The sequence below is a fragment of the Penicillium daleae genome (assembly GCF_028827525.1).
Source record: "Penicillium daleae strain IBT 16125 chromosome Unknown utg000004l_segment0_segment0, whole genome shotgun sequence".
Lineage (NCBI taxonomy): Eukaryota > Fungi > Ascomycota > Eurotiomycetes > Eurotiales > Aspergillaceae > Penicillium > Penicillium daleae.
The window spans coordinates 1,218,688-1,236,356 of record NW_026623152.1 but is presented as its reverse complement, the minus strand read 5'-3'; the positions used below and the strand labels follow the sequence as shown (position 1 = coordinate 1,236,356).

At 52.1% G+C, this 17,669-nt stretch overlaps 7 protein-coding genes across 7 annotated transcripts; 4 read left to right on the top strand and 3 right to left on the bottom strand.

Annotated features, from left to right (window-relative positions):
- Positions 1–82: 82 nt before the first annotated feature.
- On the top strand, positions 83–1,703 carry N7458_004096 (TADA1 family protein; the record flags this gene model as incomplete). The annotated part of the gene is made up of 4 exons (XM_056907478.1): positions 83–290; positions 430–704; positions 803–911; positions 1,027–1,703. The coding sequence occupies 4 exons, from the start codon at positions 83–85 to the stop codon at positions 1,701–1,703; spliced, it is 1,269 nt and encodes a 422-aa protein (XP_056768205.1).
- Positions 1,704–2,891: 1,188 nt separating this feature from the next.
- N7458_004095 (U4/U6-U5 snRNP complex subunit PRP6) lies at positions 2,892–5,890 on the bottom strand (the record flags this gene model as incomplete). Its single annotated transcript, XM_056907477.1, has 3 exons — positions 2,892–3,035; positions 3,108–5,716; positions 5,773–5,890. 3 exons carry the CDS (start codon positions 5,888–5,890, stop codon positions 2,892–2,894), a joined length of 2,871 nt encoding a protein of 956 aa, XP_056768204.1.
- A 256-nt stretch (positions 5,891–6,146) lies between these two features.
- Positions 6,147–7,572, top strand: N7458_004094 (dimethyladenosine transferase; the record flags this gene model as incomplete). Its single annotated transcript, XM_056907476.1, has 5 exons — positions 6,147–6,283; positions 6,344–6,377; positions 6,434–6,655; positions 6,736–6,800; positions 6,891–7,572. 5 exons carry the CDS (start codon positions 6,147–6,149, stop codon positions 7,570–7,572), a joined length of 1,140 nt encoding a protein of 379 aa, XP_056768203.1.
- A 76-nt stretch (positions 7,573–7,648) lies between these two features.
- Positions 7,649–9,952, bottom strand: N7458_004093 (GTPase-activating protein GYP1; the record flags this gene model as incomplete). Its single annotated transcript, XM_056907475.1, has 7 exons — positions 7,649–7,845; positions 7,908–8,000; positions 8,063–8,952; positions 9,006–9,484; positions 9,575–9,691; positions 9,768–9,790; positions 9,929–9,952. 7 exons carry the CDS (start codon positions 9,950–9,952, stop codon positions 7,681–7,683), a joined length of 1,791 nt encoding a protein of 596 aa, XP_056768202.1. The 3' UTR covers positions 7,649–7,680.
- Positions 9,953–10,630: 678 nt separating this feature from the next.
- On the top strand, positions 10,631–11,022 carry N7458_004092 (RNA-binding protein; the record flags this gene model as incomplete). Its single annotated transcript, XM_056907474.1, has 2 exons — positions 10,631–10,674; positions 10,734–11,022. 2 exons carry the CDS (start codon positions 10,631–10,633, stop codon positions 11,020–11,022), a joined length of 333 nt encoding a protein of 110 aa, XP_056768201.1.
- Positions 11,023–12,326: 1,304 nt separating this feature from the next.
- N7458_004091 (RNA-binding protein) lies at positions 12,327–13,831 on the top strand (the record flags this gene model as incomplete). The annotated part of the gene is made up of 3 exons (XM_056907473.1): positions 12,327–12,363; positions 12,450–12,613; positions 12,815–13,831. The coding sequence occupies 3 exons, from the start codon at positions 12,327–12,329 to the stop codon at positions 13,829–13,831; spliced, it is 1,218 nt and encodes a 405-aa protein (XP_056768200.1).
- Positions 13,832–15,326: 1,495 nt separating this feature from the next.
- N7458_004090 (transient receptor potential ion channel family protein) lies at positions 15,327–17,636 on the bottom strand (the record flags this gene model as incomplete). Its single annotated transcript, XM_056907472.1, has 3 exons — positions 15,327–15,616; positions 15,683–17,230; positions 17,336–17,636. The coding sequence occupies 3 exons, from the start codon at positions 17,634–17,636 to the stop codon at positions 15,327–15,329; spliced, it is 2,139 nt and encodes a 712-aa protein (XP_056768199.1).
- Positions 17,637–17,669: the final 33 nt, after the last annotated feature.

The following is a 17,669-nucleotide window of genomic DNA, read 5'->3' as shown; positions in this document are numbered from 1 at the left end:
CCCCTTCATGAATGCGTAGCCCCCATCAACCAGCCGCCCTTCGGCATCGCTTCGTCGCGTTCTTGCCAGTCCTTCAGCAGCCATGCAGATCGATCCGGCGGCCCTGAGTCGCACCGACTCATCCAATCAGGCCAAGAGTGCGGCGTCCAACCCTTCGACGACGGTCAAGTCGTCACGGACTCTCCCTTCAGTGCCGCGCCTGGACCTGGAACAGACCTATACCGAGCTGAAGACCGCTATCGGAGACAAATGGGCCGAGTACAAGGAGTCCACTGCGTTCTTTCTACTAGGTATGAAACTTATTTCCTCTATCGCGCTCTTTCATCTCTATATGGCGGTGTATTTGTCGCATTACTTGCTCTTGAACGGCCTACCCGCGACGAATTGAACTGTCTGGTGACTGACCTCCTGACCTCCTGCCGCTTCTAGGACACTACAACCAAAATGAATACGCGTCGCGAGTCGATCACTTCCTATGCGCCGACACGAAAACCGAACATCTACATAATAACTTTATTTGCGCGATCATCGCAAACCTCACTCGCGACCTCCCCGACCATGGCGTCGCAACCTGGGTCTCGGCGAACGATAAGCCGTCCATGGTCTCCAAGCCCATCTCCGGAGACGCTGCCGAACAGAGATTGAAGACGGAGGTTATGCAATTACCTCCAAGGGATCGCCGGAGAATCAAGGCTCTTCCAGAGGTACGCAGTTTGGTGAAGATTGTGGCCTGGTGCCGAGGTTATACTGGCGCGAGACAGAACAAGAATTGCTGACACGAGATTCCCTTCCCAACTTACAGCGAGATACCCACGATGCGATTCCCAATGAATTGGAGGTGTATCATCAGGCTAAACAGATTAAACTCCCCAGTCAAGTCCCGGCGAGCGCGGGTGGATTGAACAAGACAAGTAAGACCGCTTCACTTTCATCCTGGAACCCCCAATACGCCCCGTGTGGTCCATCGCGCGCACTTCTTCCAGTTCAAAGGGATAAATTTACTAATACTAAACTCATCTCCTGCAGATTGGGAATTGGAAATTCGAAAACGATATGCGCAGCCTCTCGCCGCAGACACCGGGGAATTTCCCGATGCCGAATCTATTTACGCTCGGATGGTCCCCATGTGTTACGAAGAATCACTACCTGGTGGCGCTAGCTTGCCGTGCGCGGAGTTCATGACTATCGCCACTGAAACGTTCGTTAAAGATGTTCTGTCCGCGATGTTTTCGCGCACGCGCTCCAACGGCCCCTCGGGTACCATCAACGGCATGATGATGCGCAAGTACCGCGAGCAATTGGAGCGTGAAGAGCTGGCATTCACTCGAGGCGAAATCGTGAAAGATACCGCCACTGGACTGCTTCCCGTCGAGGCCAAAGAGGCTGCGACTCGTCGGGCTCTTGGTGTCAGGGATCTTCGGCTGACGCTGGAGCTGGGCCGTGGCGTCCTGGGTCACATGCCACTAATCATTGACCAAATTATGGGCGGATATTTCGAAGACGAGCTTGAGACCGAGAAACAGGATCGGTTGGAGAATGGAGTGAGCGGGGCTCCAGAGACCAAGGCCGAGAATAATGATGCCGACGAGATGGATGTGGATGACGATGATGATGCTGCCTTTTCAGATTGGGAAGGAGGCACGGCTCTTGATCGTGAGCAGCTGAACGGCTTGCTCGATGATTGTCTGTCGATGGCTGCTTGAGGATCAAGGAAATGAGGATTGATACCCATACCCCCGACTAAACTGCGTTCTTCTCTTCTTTTCATTTGTCTACCTCTTCAGCCTCGATACTTTCTGCTCCATTCTTCTTGTCCTTTTCCCCTTTCTTTTGCCTTTCTTGCGTCATTGATTCCGGTCTGGGTGGTGGGACTATCACGGCGTCTGGGATTTATCGGGGTTGCCATTGCAAATATCTCTTGTTTCAAGCATGGCAGCCCATTTTACGTTATGCATCTGGTTCTGGAGTTTGTCTCTTGAAGATCTGGAAGACTCGGACACAGATCTGGCAAGACTCATCGACACCTTCACACAGAGCAGTTGGCTTTGACAGTTGGTCCTGGCTCTTACGCCCGTTCACATTCCGCTTCTTGAATCCCGCCTGGCCTGTGCATGCCAGCCGTGCGATGTACAGTATTCTTTTCCTCTTTTCTTGTTGTCTTTTTACGCGCGGTTGATGTGCCTCTAGAGGCACGACCAGGCAGAGGAGCGGGGAGATCATGGCCCGATCTGGCCTCGATTTGAAAAAGCTGAAACGATGGCGATGGTCCTGGCCCGGCGTGGAGAGGCCTCGCTTGTTCGATACCCATGAATATGAGTTTTGCACTGTATTAACCTTGTGTCATGCCTAATCTACGTATTAGATGGAATGTGCTCCTACTAGTATGGAACAGGTCTTTGTCCATTGTAGCATGTGTAGATTTAGGCCAATCCAGCTAATATAGGAGTAGAATATCCGCTCAGAGGGTAGTGCAGTCTATAGATAAAGATTTTGCTCCCAAGCTTTTTCACAGATTCATCGTCTCTATCAAAGAGCATAGAATGTCTCTCTCCATTGGGTGCTACATTTGATATTCACTTTTGTAAGACATTATATACTCGGCATGTTATGCGAATATCTTAGACTACTCCGGTAGTACCACAGTGTGCCCTAGACGATGATAGCAAAAAAGAAATCCACTTCTACGTAGGTAAGAGCAAGCTTAATCAAGGTAACAACCAAGATAAGTACCTGGACTTCACACTGTCTACCCTTGTAGTACACAAGACAGTCTACAGTCCAGTCTGTTCACGGGGCAGGCAAAGCAATGTTTTATATTCAAACACCCCATCCATGTCCAAAACGCCCCACATAAGTGCTATTAATATATCGTGACAGAACGGGTTCCTTCTTCAGTTAACCGCTTCGGCAACAAGTTTCAAGATCTCCTCCGTCGTCTTATGCGCGTTGATCGGATCTTTGGCAATAGCCTGCCATGCCTCGCCGTGCTTCGGCTCCGTCGTGACACATTTAGAAATCACATCGGCGCGTTTATCCTGCGCAGAGAAAAAGATATTAGCAAGACGATTCCCAAAATCGGACAGTCTTATATCGTTCTGAAAACTTACCTCTGTGCCATGCTGTAGAAGGAACTTGTAGTACCAAGCCCACCCATCACCATAGTCGCTGTCTGCGACAATGGCCTTCTCGAACCAAGTCATCGCCTTCTCCAATCGCCGCTCCCCCCAGAAGATCCGTGCCACGGTGAGGAACAGGATAGGATCGTTCTCGACCTTCTTGATTGCCTCCAAGCTGCGTGCCTTGCGCGAGGCTCGTGGCTCTAGGTGCCAGATACTCTCGCTCCAGAGGAGACCGGAAGCTGGTACTTCCTGTAGAGCCCGCGCCATGAGCACCTTGGCCTGGGCGATGTTGTTTGCGCGCCGCTCGACACGCACGCTTTCGGTCCAGAGCTCGGGGCTCTTGGGGACGGCTAGACGGGCTCGGTCAAGAACGGAGCGGGCTCGGACGACTGCGCCGGCCTTTTCTTCGAGTCGCGATGCGAGGAGCCACAGAGGTACGGACTTGGGGCAGGCCCGTGTGCCGGTACCGTATGCCTCGCGTGCTTGTGGGAACTTGTTCTGGGCCTCGTAGATCTGGCCCTTCATCATCCAAAGCTTGTCAGCCTTGGGATACTGCTGCAGTCCTTGGTTGACGAGATCCAGTGCTTCATCGACATTGCCCAGTTGCCGCTCGAAAGCAACACTCTTAATCCACACACGATCAGTGCCGGCTTCCCGACGTGCTGTCGCCAGGAGCTCGCGGGCCTGATCCGTTTGCTTCGCATCTGCCTCAAGCTTAACGGCAGCAAGCCAGATATCCTCGTTGTTGGGGTTCTGATTGAAAGCACGGCCAAGAACTCGTCGTGCGTCATCAATTTCACCAGACTGCCATTTCTCCTTTGCAAGTTGCAGCCAAAGCTCCTCGCTCTGCGGGCATGCTTCAACAGCTTTCTCCAGAACTTGCCACAGAGCCTCCTTGTCGCCGTGGTTGCGCTCGAGGTCCGCAGCTGCGAGCCAGATGGACCGGCGGTTGACAAAGACCCGCAGTGCATATGCGTAGATTGCACGGGCAGTTTCGTATTTGCCGCGAGCAATGCTGGATCTGGCATCATCCATCCAAATATCTTTGCGGTCATCGTCTTCGTCCAGACCCCATCCGAGAGTCTCGCGGATGATAGCACCACAGGTCAGAATGGCCCCTTCTTCCTCGCAGCGCTCGGCTTCGGATATCCACTCCTCCCGCTTCAACATGGCGTTCTCCTTGGCAAGAGACTGGATGGCACGCTTCATGACGTTGACCCTTTCGAAGGTACCCATCTGCTCTTGCAGGCGAGCAGCGGCAATCCAAATTTCGTGACTCGTAGGAACGGCCTTGCGCGCTGCATTCAGAACCTTTTGAGCATTCTCGGGAGTCTCCAGGCGTGCCAGGGCCAGCCACAACTCCACGGAGAGGGGAATCATTTCAACAGCCTTGGCCAGAAGAAGACGGGCATCTGCAGGATCGTCTTCCAAATTGACGGCTTCTTTCCAGATCTGCACTGATTGGGGAATATGAAGAATAGCCTGTCGGAGGACGTTCTTCTTCGCCCGGGTATCGGTCTCCAGTTTCATAGCCTCAATCCAGAGTCGGGTAGAGTGGTCGTTATTCTTGATAGCATTCGCTGCAATGACCTTGGCATTGTGGCCTTCATTAAGACGAATATTCTCCAGCCATCCATCCTCGCTCTTCGGGCACAACTCGCAACCTTTAGCGATGACATTTCGAGCTGCTACAATTCGGCCTGCAAGCTCCTCCAGACGTGCAAGAGCAATCCATCCAGGGGCATGCTTGGGATTGGTCTTTGTGACAGATTCCAGCAGAACCCGCACACGTTTGATATCGCCAACTTCGACCTCACCAGCCTTCATTTCTGACTGTGTCAAACTGGTGAGGTATCCCTTGGGATCGATACTGGTTGCGCTTCCCGAGTTGGCGACTTCGGCTGACGAGCCCAGCGCAGCCTGATCCAGTCGAACCTTCAAGACCTTATCACGAGCGGCACCAATGTCTGCAAAATTCGTCATCGTCCCGTCGCTAGAACTTTCTCCTCCATCGGGCGCGGCGCCATCGTCGGCAATCGTAGTATCGAATTGGGCGGAGTCTCTTGCACCTGCAATAACACTATCCGGGACAGCGTAGAATCGCTGGCGAAGATTCTGTTTCGCTCGTCGATTCTTGCCCGTCAGGTCACCAACTTCGGGGAGATTGGCCCAATCCTCCTCAGAGACCGCGGCGAGTGATCTCTTCAAGTCGGCAAATTGCTGCTGAATCTTCGGGTTCTTCCGTTCGTAATCTTCGCGTTCTTGTTGTTCTCGAGCTTCCCTGTAGGTGGCGAACGATTCAAGTCGGTATTCTATCCAAACAACGGGGAACTGGCCCGATGAACAAGTTGTTTTGTAGGACAACAGAGCCGGGAGGGGGAACATAACTAACCTTCGAGCTTTACGTCGCCGATCCATCTTCTCATCCACCTCTTGGTAAATGCGATCCGCCTCATCGTCTTCCTGGTCGAACTGTCCGTATGCAAACAGACCGACCTCGTTGTCGGGATCCTGGAATCGCTCATCATCCTCCTCTGCCTTGTCCTCTTTGCCTCCCTTCTCGCGAGATTTCTCTCCATATGCCGTAGGCGCAGCAGCTCAAGAAGCGCCGCTCGTTTCGTCAGCGCGGCCTGAATCTGTTCGGGCGTGGGACCTTCGCGTGCGGGTCCCAAATCGGATCGCGTGGTGAAACCGGTCGCACCACGACCCAGACCGGCAACATAATTCTCAGGCGCCTGCTGGCTGAGAAAATCCTTCCGTCCAGACGCCATGATGAGGCACGGAAAGCAAGCTTGAAGCTCGAAGCGTAGAGGTCGCAGGCGAAAGAGAGAGATGGAGGCGGGCCCTCGTAGAAAAGTAGGCCCGAGGTCCGATAATCTTATCGCAACAAGAAAAAAAGTTGCCCACAGTTTGACTTGCGCCCGCGGGGACTTGTGAAACTTCTTGCTCTTTGACAACCATCAACACCTGCTGCTTCGAGTGGATTCTTCGGTGAATTGCTATTTCTAGCAAGTCATTCCATTCAAGATGCCCAAGGTCCAAAAGGGAAAGCGCAATAATGCGCATGCGGACGCCGCCGCAAAGACCAAGGCTGCCCACAGTATCTTCAAGATGAACACAGATATCGGTCAGCACGTGTTGAAGAACCCTGGTATTGCCGAGCAGTACGTACCCTCCTCTCTATGCAGTATGTGAATGGTCTCAAGCTAACTCTATTCCCACAGAATTGTCCACAAGTCCGATCTCAAGCAAAGCGACGTGAGTAGTGGTTGTGGAGGTTGAAAAATGCACTGCGCTAACATTTCCCTTGTTAGATCGTCCTCGAAATCGGTCCCGGTACTGGTAACTTGACTGCGAAGATTCTGGAAAAGGCCAAGAAGGTCATTGCGGTGGAGTTGGATCCTCGAATGGCTGCCGAAGTCACCAAGCGTTTCCAGGGAACTCCTGCACAGAAGCGTCTGGAGGTTATTCTTGGAGATGTGATGAAGACGGAGCTTCCATACTTTGACGTCTGCATCAGTAATACCCCTTACCAGGTGAGTTGGCAATATTATGGACTATAGCTATTGCTATACACTCGAGTGGGTGTTTTGTTTTCTATACTAACTCCTCCCAGATCTCTTCCCCGCTCACATTCAAGCTCCTCGCCACAACACCAGCTCCTCGTACTTGTGTTCTCATGTACGTTTTCAAAACATATCCATCTCATCCTCGCGGATGCTATTCAATTATTTATCTAGCACAAACTAATGTACACTTCGCCCTCTCTAGGTTCCAGCGTGAATTTGCTCTGCGTCTATTCGCCAAACCCGGCGACAAGCTTTACAGTCGACTTTCCGTCAACGCCCAAATGTGGGCCAAGATCGATCACATCATGAAAGTTGGCAAGAACAACTTCAAGCCCCCGCCATTGGTCGAGTCCAGCGTCATCCGCATGGTTCCCAAGGTCCCGCGGCCGCAGATCAACTATGAGGAATGGGACGGCCTGTTGCGCATTGCCTTTGTGCGAAAGAACAAGACACTACGGGCTAGTTTCATCGGTACGCCCAGTATCATGAACATGCTCGAGCAGAATTACCGCACATGGTGCGCTCAGCACGATATTCCAGTGGAGGATGGCCCCGTCGAAGACGCCGAAGGCGATGTGATGGATATGGGTCAGGAGCAGGAAGAACGAGGCGAGGAGGAGCCTGCTGATGAGGTCATGGAAATGGAGGACGATGACGATGTCCCCGATTTCTTCAAAGAAGAGGCAAACGCCCGTATCCAACAAGCACTCAACAAGCCTCAGCGCAAGAAGCGAGGAAAGGTCTCAGAATTGGTGCGCGAGAAGGTACGCCAGGTGCTGGAGGATGAGACCGGCCTGGCTGAGAAGCGTGCCCGAATGTGCGACGAGAATGAGTTTTTGAAGTTGCTCTGGGCGTTCAACCAAAAGGGCATCCACTTCAACTGATCCAGAAACCCGGATGTCTCTTTCGTTCGAAACTCCCCCACATATTCCCCCCCCGGGCCATCAAAAATCGAAGGAGGTCCGGAATAGAATGATGAATTATGATTACTATCAATAAAAGATACCATTTTCAGGAGGCTCGTTCCCAGTCGGTCGAAGATGAGCGCGAGAGTCCTGAAACAAGCTCTGCCAGATGAAAGCTTCGCTCAGTAAGAGCTCGATATCTTTCTCGGTCCAGTCCTTCGTAGGTAATGCTTGGAGGAACATCATAACCTCCTGTGTACATATATTAGCTTCTGAGTGAATGATTTCGGAACAATGCAAGTACAAATTCTTACCTGGAAATCCATCTTGACCAATTGATCTGTCCATTTAACCAAGAATGCAGCACAAACATAAAGGTGGAATCGAGAGAAGCCCTGCTCCTCGGCCTGCAAAGAGTATCAGCATCAGGAAAATAGTAGTCAGGGGAAAGCATAACTCCAAAACATACCATGTACGTATCCCACATGCGAATCGTATTTCTTATGCTCATTTCCCGCATGAGCAAACAATTCATCCACCGGAAACTAAATTGCATGAATTCCACACCCTCTTGTTCCAGATGATTGGCCAGGGCCGAGTCAATGCGCTTCGTCAGATCCCGCAATGCTCTAACCTGTCGGTGAATTCCAGGCTGGGCGTAGATATAATTGTCCTGGATGCCGTCAAGCAATTTTGTCAGGCACCAGAACGTATCAGCTTCCACCGCGTCCAAAACACTGCGAGGTAATTGACCCGGATCCATTCCCTCTTCAACATTGAGATCGGTAATGTATACTCCTAGGAAGACCTGCCAGAATGGAGTGACTAGGTCGTTGATACCCTGCACGTAGCCACTCGCCGGGTGCCGAATGGCCCACACGTAGAGGATGCGTTCTAGGGATCGTTGTGTAGCCTCGTAGCCATAGAGAGGGATATGAGGGCTAGTGCGAGGAACGTCAATACTAATTTGGTGCCAGACAGCCTCGTCCAATCCTCTTCCACGCCCCGTACTGGTGGCAGGAGGGTTCGAGGCAGTTCCGCTGCCACGTTCAAATGCCTGTCGTACGCCATCGAGATATTCCTTGCGCTTTCTCTCGAGTGTTGATATGCGCCGTTCACTATTCGTTGGGAGGTACCCAAGCAATAGCTGCCAGGTCATTGGCCGAACCTCTTCCGGAACTCCAGACCATGCCAGGTCCCGTAACTCGGTGAGAGACACGGTACTGGCCTGTAGGATGCGCTTGAACTTGTTGATGCGCGTAATATGACTGGAATGTATCTCCCTCTCTTTTGGCGAGGCATTGGTGGGCGGAGGCGAGTGATTGATAAGGTTCAGCGCGTTTGCAGGATCTACCACTCCTATGTCAGCACTACCACAACACCAGTTTCTCTTGAGCGGTTCAGATGCTAACCTTGCAGAATATCCTTATACTGTGGACGGAGAATTTTGCCTTCACCCTTGCGCGCCGTTGGGTACATTGGAGTCCCTCGTTCTTCGGCGATATCGGCGCTATTGGCACGTTGTCTATTGGCAGCGGCCAGGCCAAATCCAAGAGAGGTGGGGTTTCCTCCCATTGCTCCTCCAGAATCCGAGTTCTGGGCCTTAAAAGTTGCCGCCTTCTTTCTGCGCATACTGGCGAGACTTGGAAGGCCGAATTCATCTTCGTCATCATCGTACACAATTTCGTCGTCATCGTCATCATCGTCGTCGTCCTCTTCCGCGGGATCTCGACTCCATTCATCTACACCTTGTGTCATGATTCCAGGGTATGCCTGCCGGGGAGGCGAGGCGACCACGTTTCCTGATCGATTCGCCAGATGCGACGCGGGGTACGGGGCATTTCCCGTCGGCCGAGGCGGTGTCTTGGTTCGCTGATGAGAAGACGGGCCTCTATAGGAAGAAATCAACGGTCAGGAATTATTGATTCAGTGAGAAACAGGACAATTGGCGCTGTTTGGTGGTCCCAGTGAGGGTACTGACTGAACAATGCTGGCGTGGGAGTATGAAGCACCGACAACGGTGTTTTGGCCGTAGACCCTTGACGAACCCTGGTTCAGGGATGCATTCCGACCAGCCCAGAAAGGTGACTCGGCGCGTCTTTAGAGAAAAGTCAGTTTAGTCCCACGAGCTAACAGAATAGACAAGGTAAGCGGAGAGGCCATGCAATACGTACTCGGAGTTATCTGCGACCACCAGCTTGAGTTAGCTATGGGTGAGATCGGAAGGAAATTGCGGGGAGAAAGCGTATACACACCAACTTGAACCATTTCCTGGCGGTATCATTAACCCTCAATTCGACAATACCATCTTGGGGGAGCATTGTGAGCTGCTTACCTGCTGGGCCTTTTTGTTCGCCATCGCTGCTGTTGCTGCTGTGATGGTCGACCTGGGTGGTCTCAGCGGGTTTCGAATGCGGGGCGGCCAAGGATATGAGTCGTGTTCTTTCCTCCAGCCGGGCCCATAAAGCAAGTCAAACTTAGAAATGCATTGCAAAACAGGACACGAGTCTCAAATAGAGCTGTAGGGTCCGAAGTGAGAAGTGACTGAAATGTAGAGAGGCTTATGGTACTTGTTGACGTCGGCACTGGTGATCTGTCGCAGCCACTTTCCTCAGGAAACGGGATATGCCCCTGACCGCCTTGGATTCCGCCTACCTAAAATGAACAGGCATTCTTTAGCTATGAGAGCAGTAGCGAAGCTATTTAGAGATAAAATTGTTGTCGTAGGTAGTCTCTGAGATCAAAGAGGAATAGTGATTTCAGAGCAATCGACTCCTGGTCAGAAATAAGCTGCGTACGCCCGTTGCACTACTTGGCAGCTAAGCCGGCCGTTTGGCGACGGAGCCGTGCGTATGTAAGCCACTTACTCGTCTGCTTTCCCTCCCTTCCCTTCGTGACGAACTTCGTCTTCTCTCGTCCCCCACGTATTCTAGGCGTTCCCAAGACCCTGAGTTCCTCACTACCAGCTGTCATCATCGGTCTTCACTCGTCTCTCATTCCATTGCTTTTCTACCCAAATCACTAATCCCTCAGCGCCATGGCTGAACCAGAGGAACTCGAGGATGATCTCTTCGCGGATCTGTAAGAATTCGTGCTCATCTCTCAGTTTGATGACTGCTTGGCTAATTTATGTCTTTCAGTTACGATGCTGACGACTCAACAAATCGCGCAACTTCTGCCGTCGAGGCTCCGAAGCCCGCAGCGCCTGCCCCAGCAGCAGTCCCTGCGCAACCTGCTTACGAGTCCGCCGTCCCGAGTTATGACCCTTCGCCTGCGGATTCATACGCTACACACGCTCCCTTCCAGCAGGACTATAGCTCAGGTGCTTATAATGGCACGGAGCATGCCCACGCTCAGCCCCCGGCGGCGGCACCCCCCGCGGACCATGAAGAGCCCAGGTCAGGAACGGGTATCAAGGAAGACGGGTAAGTCAATTTACCCCCGTACGATGCTTACATCACCTCTTGCTTTGTCAATTACTGGTGTGTCTCGGTGGCGTTGGTTGCTATTCACGGCGCACAATGCGGCTTCTGGGGGCATGGTGTGGCTACGCATTGCTATGGTGCGCCCTCTTAAATGATCATGGGAAGAGGTCCTGTCGCTGGAAAATGCAATTGCACATATGTGATGATGAGGGAACATGAACGGCCAAGTCATATGCTCTCGGTGGGCGGGTGGGATACTGGGATACCGCGGGTTGTCCCAAGGTCATCGGGCATCACTACTGGGAAACTTTCCTTTGTTCTCCATCTACCTTCTCGAGTCATCATCAGCGGTTCCTGTCAGACAATGGAGATCAGAGGCAGAAGCGGTCTCAGAAGGTGCTTCTGGATCAATGAGCTCGCTTCCCGAGGCAGAGAACATCAAGCTGCAAGAAAAGCAAGAAGAAGAAACCCACGTGAGACAGATCGGCCTCTGTCACAGACCTTTGTTGCGAGCCACCATATAGTACAGCGGATACTATATAGCTTCTTGTCGATACAGTTGATAGAGCAGAGCAAGAAGTAGCAACGCTGGCTGATGGAGGGCTATCAGAACTCATGCTCCATGGGGACTTTCTGTTAGACGAGCCAAAGGTTATCCAATTTGGAGTCGGACAGAAAGCAGGCAGAAATCAGTCAGAGACAGAGACAGAGACAGAGAGATACAGTGAACAATTCACTTCTTCGCCAGAAACCACTTCTCGCTACTGCAGTCTTCCGTCTGGTTCAATATCTTCCAGGGGCCCATATCCCATCCCACAAACATCCCCAGATCAAGCAGATCAAGAGATGGAATATTGCGATCACCTCGGGAGTCAAAGCTCATGTAAACCATATTGGTGCACTTTCATTGGGTTACATCAAGCTACATGATACATGAAGCTTTCCAAGTTGTACGGATTCGCCGTATACCTGCAAGATGGGACATTCGTGGACAGTACAGGGACTGGAAGCCTTCATGAAGGCCTTGCAGATTCAGGATTCCTCCCAGCTTAATGAGCTCATCCCCAGACAGTTCAGCATTAGCTGTATTCGTGAATAGCAGCCTAGCGCCACCCAGCTCCCTAGCCAGAGCACTCAGACAGCACTCAGACACATTGACATTGACATTGACATTGACCCACACATTCTCCCCTTCCATCTTCATTTTTCCCACAAGATGCTTCGCTGTTATGATTCATCATGCTTGCTATTCTCGCGACACATTTATCTTGCCAGCAGACAAATGCTAATACAAGCTTGGTTAGGAAAATGTTTATTGGCGGATTGAACTGGGAGACCACAGATCGTATGTATACATGTCCTTGGGAGACCCTCGATATCTATCATCAGGAGTAAAGATTATGATTCTAATACCTCGGGACTATTCTCTAGAATCTCTCCGCGACTACTTCTCCCAGTTCGGCGAGGTCCAGGAATGCACGGTGATGCGTGATAGCGCCACCGGTCGCTCTCGTGGCTTCGGTTTCCTCACTTTCCGCGATGCCAAGACGGTCAACACGGTCATGGTGAAGGAGCATTACCTGGATGGCAAGATTGTAAGTCCCAAGCGAGAAGATGTCCTTGTGAAGCATAAAAAGAACAAGAAAGGAGCAAGAGAACTTCGTTTTTGTCTTTTACCAGCACAAAAAACAACTTCCACCTCTATCTATGACTCTCTAAATTCCCACCAACTAAACTAACCATGTCCCTCAAGATCGATCCCAAGCGCGCCATTCCCCGCGATGAACAAGAAAAAGACAAGCAAGATCTTCGTTGGCGGCGTCAGCCAAGAAGCCACAGAACAAGACTTCAAGCAATTCTTCACACAATTCGGGCGCGTCATCGACGCAACACTCATGATCGACAAAGACACCGGCCGCCCCCGTGGTTTCGGCTTCGTAACCTTCGACAGCGAAGCCGCCGTCGAAAACGCCCTCTCCCGCCCTCTCGAAATCCTCGGCAAACCCATCGAAGTCAAGAAAGCCCAACCCCGCGGTAACCTCCGCGACGAAAACCGCGGCGGCCGCGGCGGCCGCGAGAACTTCCGCGATATGAATCAGGGCGGAGACGCCGGCCAGCAACAGGGTGGTGGTGGACAGCAGGGTATGGCGGGTGGTATGACGCCGCAAATGATGGCGCAGTATTGGCAGCGCATGCAGCAATACTTTGCCATGATGCAGCAGCAGATGGCCATGGGTGGGGGGAATATGAATATGGGCGCCATGAACCCGGCCATGATGCAGCAAATGCAACAGATGCAAATGAAGCAGATGGCTGCGGCTATGGGTGGTGGTGCTGGTGGGCCCCAGCAGCAGCCGCAGCAGCAGCAAGCTGGCGGTATGAGTCCCAACCCTGCCTCCCCGGGCGCTCAACAGGCCATGCCGAATATGATGAATCCGGCCATGATGCAGGCCATGCAGGGTCAGCCCCAGGCTGGGCAGCAGGGCCAACAGGGTCCCGGTGGAGCAGGAGCCGGTGATGGCGCCGGCCAGGGCGCGGGATATAACCGGCAACAAGCCGGGGGACCGGGCTACAATGCGCAGGAACAGCTCGCGTTTGAGCAGCAGAAGTACGAGCAGCAGCAGGTGCGCCGCGCTATGGATACCAGCCGTGGGTTTTCGCCGTATCAGCAGGGTGGGCCGACTTCGTGGGAGGGTATGTATGACGAGGTTCCTCAGCCGAATATTCCCACCGGTCCGCAGGGGATGGTTCGGGGCGGTAGTATGGGTCGTGGTATGTTGATGAACATCCGCTCTACTATCAGATCTGTCTAACTAACATCTTCTTTCTCTCCTTCTTTCTATACTCAGGTACACCCCCCCAACCTCAAGGCGCAGCCCCCGCCAACGCTCCGACAGGCCCCCGCAACGCAGGCAGACCCGGCGCGAACTACCGCGGCGGCGGTCGTGGCGGGCACCGTGGATTCCATCCTTACTCTCGGTAAACTTGAACTCGGGTGTATCAGGTCTACATCTGTTCATCTGGTCATCTAGTCCCGGGCAAGTGGGGTTTTATTCATGTTTCCATGTTTCTTCTATGCTATGTCTTCTATCCTCTATCCGCTTCTGCTTCTGCTTCTGCCTCCCACTTTCCACTCCACCTGTTAAGTTACCCTTATTCTTAAACCCAACCCCCGGGCCTGCCATATTCTCAAAACTTCGTGCGCTGGACTCTGGACTCTGAACTGCGACTGCTACAGTACTCATTCTTATCTGCTCTTATTTCCTGTTCCTGCTCGGTCCTGGTCAGAGGTATGTCCTAGACAAGGCTAGGCTAGGCTTATGGGGCGCGGCTATCTGGGCTTTTGGTTCTTGTTTCTCTGTTTCTTCTATTTGTTTCCCCCTGTCTCGCCAGCGGGGATTTTCGAGAAATGGTGGTGGTGGTTTACCTCTTTTTTCTTCTTGTTCTTGTGTAGAGTTATCAAAATGGGATGTATCTCTTTTTTTTCTCGTTGCTGGGGTATGTCATACTGTCATACATAGGCCATGTTGTTTGCGTATCGTAGAATGAAGTACATTATTCTTTTTCAATGAAGTACAGTCTCGAAGAGGGGGTCCCTTCTCTAGTATTCGAGGGCGCAGTGGATGGAGATCCTTCTATCGTTCAACTCTCGATAATGCTCTATAGCCGGCACATAGAAAGAGTTTGAGAGACTTGACATGATGAAAATCGAGATCTACGGATCTACAGATCTTCATGTCTTCAGCATTACACTACACTGCTAAGGGCACGATTCACTGTTGCTCAAAATTATAGAGATAGAGCGATAAGATGGATAATAAAAAATGATGATATGCATATAATCAGATCTATAACATGTACAAGAAACCAAATGAGAAAAAAGAAAAAAAACGTTTTTCACCAAGCTAGAAATCGGACAAGAAAAAAAGTCGCTGAAAAATGATTCAGAGAGGAACGAAGGTGGGGGGTTCAGGTCAAGTCAGGTCAGGTCAGATCGGTGAGCAAGATCACGATAGACGACCAGAACAGATTGAGTCAGAGGATAGGAGTTAGAAAGAGAGTAAGAGAGAGTGGGAATATGGTAAAATGTCAAAGACAGGGCGGAGATTGTTCGGGTTCAGATGGTGAGGATGGAAAGGTGTTTTGGGCACAACACAAAACACCAAGCACAATCCGAGACAAGAGGAATCGTCCGCCATGAAACACGCTAAATGGAATCAGACAGAATGAATGTCCCGTGGCCTTTTCCGGGGGTATGCACGGAAGAAAAAAAAAGAGGAAGGAGGTGAAAGTGGCAGCGTCGTGACGTTAGTAGGCCATGCCGTAACCGGGGGCGGTTGGCTTCCGGCCCTCTAGCGAAGACCGGGATTCTTGGCTGTGGCTGCGGTCATGAGCGACACCATAGTCGGCATACACCAGGCGGTCGTTGCTACCATTTGAGTTGGATCGGTGAAGTGGGTGGTCCCGGTACGGCTCGTAGGGTGCGTTGAAGTTGAACTTGCTCATCTGGGTAAAGTCGCGCCTGGGCGGGTGGTCGATCAGAAGGGACTCGCGTGCATCGAGTGGAGTGAGATCGTCCAGATCCTTGTTGGCGTTTTCTAGAGGTAAGAGGATTAGCAAATGCATAGATGATCGAACTTGTTGCTGGGGCAAGCTGCACATACCGGCTTCGCGGAGCTTCCTGGCGTGGGGGTTCTCCCGAATGCAAATGATGAGAGCGTTGATTGCAATCAGGATGGCGAGAACGCCGGTCAGACCGGATTGAACGACAATGAGTACAATACCAGTCACGGTCTTGGTGGTCTGAGAGAGACCAAGTTCCTCGACAAAGACCAGCACACAGGCGACGGAGAGGACTCGCACGATTTGAATCGTCATGTTGATTCCCATCGAGGACTTGGTCGCATAGGGCCGGTTCCACAGTAGCAAACCCAACATGCAGCATTCAATAACCAGCTGGCCAATGGTCTGGACCATGCCGTGGCCTTCGGCACCAGCAATAATGCATCCCTTGGCAAGGGCGTACACAATCACCGGGATGAACAGCCACCACAGATCTTTCTTGTAGCTGTCGTAGAACAGACTGTACTTGCGCCAGGTTTCCTTGTTCTCGTACAGGCCAGTGGTGTCACCCTCGGCCTTTTTGTACTTGCGAGCCAGGTAAACGATACGCCAGGCGAAGAAGGCCAGAAGGGCAGTGAATACGGCCAAGGTCACGGCAGCTAGCACCCTGGCAGCCCACGAGTCACCATTTCGCAGTTGGTACACACAGTACAGAACCCAGATGCTGTACAGGACGAGAATCATGTTGGTGATGGTGCGTGCCATGATTCCCCAGTAATCGTCCCGGAAGTCGGAGAGCTTCTTGGGGAAGTTGCCGTAGAGCGCCCACAATTCCAGGATAACCTTGAGCAGAAGGATACCGACGACAATGACAGCAACAACGATGGCGAAGACCAGTAAAACGGTCATGAAGATGTTTGCCGAGGGGATCATGACCTCCTCTCCGTAGCACTTGAGGGTAGAGAAATTCAAGGAACCGCAGTCAGTAAGTCCCGAGGAGCTGCTGGAGGTGGAGTTGGAGCTCGAGCTGTTGTTGGAGGATTCCGATACCTCCATCGACCGCGCCAATAAACTTGCTGTGTGATATACAAAATCCAGGCCACGCTTGGAAGAGGAGTTTCCATTCGACGCCGACGCGGTGCTCAGGCCGGTGAGGTAGATATAGCTGTTGTGGGTCGTGTTTCCACCGGTAGCCTTTCGGAAGGCATCAATTGAGTTCTGCATGCTGGACCACGGGATCAACCCAGTGCTCCAGGCAAAGTTCTTGGTGAAACTCTTGTACACGGCCGGATGGTTAACACTCAACATGCCATTCATGGCCATGGAGCCAAACCATCCCATCACGTCACCGGCCGATGGGGAGGAGGAGGGTGCACCAGTGCTTCCAGCGCTACCAAGAGCAGAGAGACCACTCAAGGCCAGCGCACCCGCTGCGATACCAGCCGACGCCCACGCGACACCCTTGACGCTGGCGGATTTGCCATTGGAAAGTTGAGACTCTACACAGGCCACGTCCTTGCCATTCGAAGTAAGAGTCAGCTTGGCCTGGCCATCCAAATCGGGGATGCTGAATGCGATTGAGGGAATCTGGCTCGCATATTCGTCGGGGACGTTCATTTCACCACTGGCGGCGAAGTGACCCGATGGGACTGAAGAGGAGAAGGAATTAGCATTTTGTATGAAATGACTTTGGATCGAACTTGACAGGGAAATAGGCGGCATATAATCATATAGAGTGGAAAGGTTTTCCTTACCAGGACAGAGCTCCGAAACGTGGATCTCACTACCACACGGGTTGAACGTTTTTGCAAAAACTTGCGTGCCATATGCCGTCACCGTCAGGGTAGCAGTAACATTTTGTTCCTTCGAGTTGGTACCAGCCACATCGAAGACCACTAGTTTGGTTGATTTAGTATAGGAGACATCGAGTTTTTGCACTTCAATGTCCGAGTCCTGCATGCACAGATTGAATCCCGAGGTGCTCAGGGTGTCCGTGGCCAGGGCCTGGGGTAGCACAACACCCAGGCCCAGCAGGGCCCAGATGGTGGTCCGCATTTCTTCACCAGGGTCGATCTGGAGCAGAGGCCG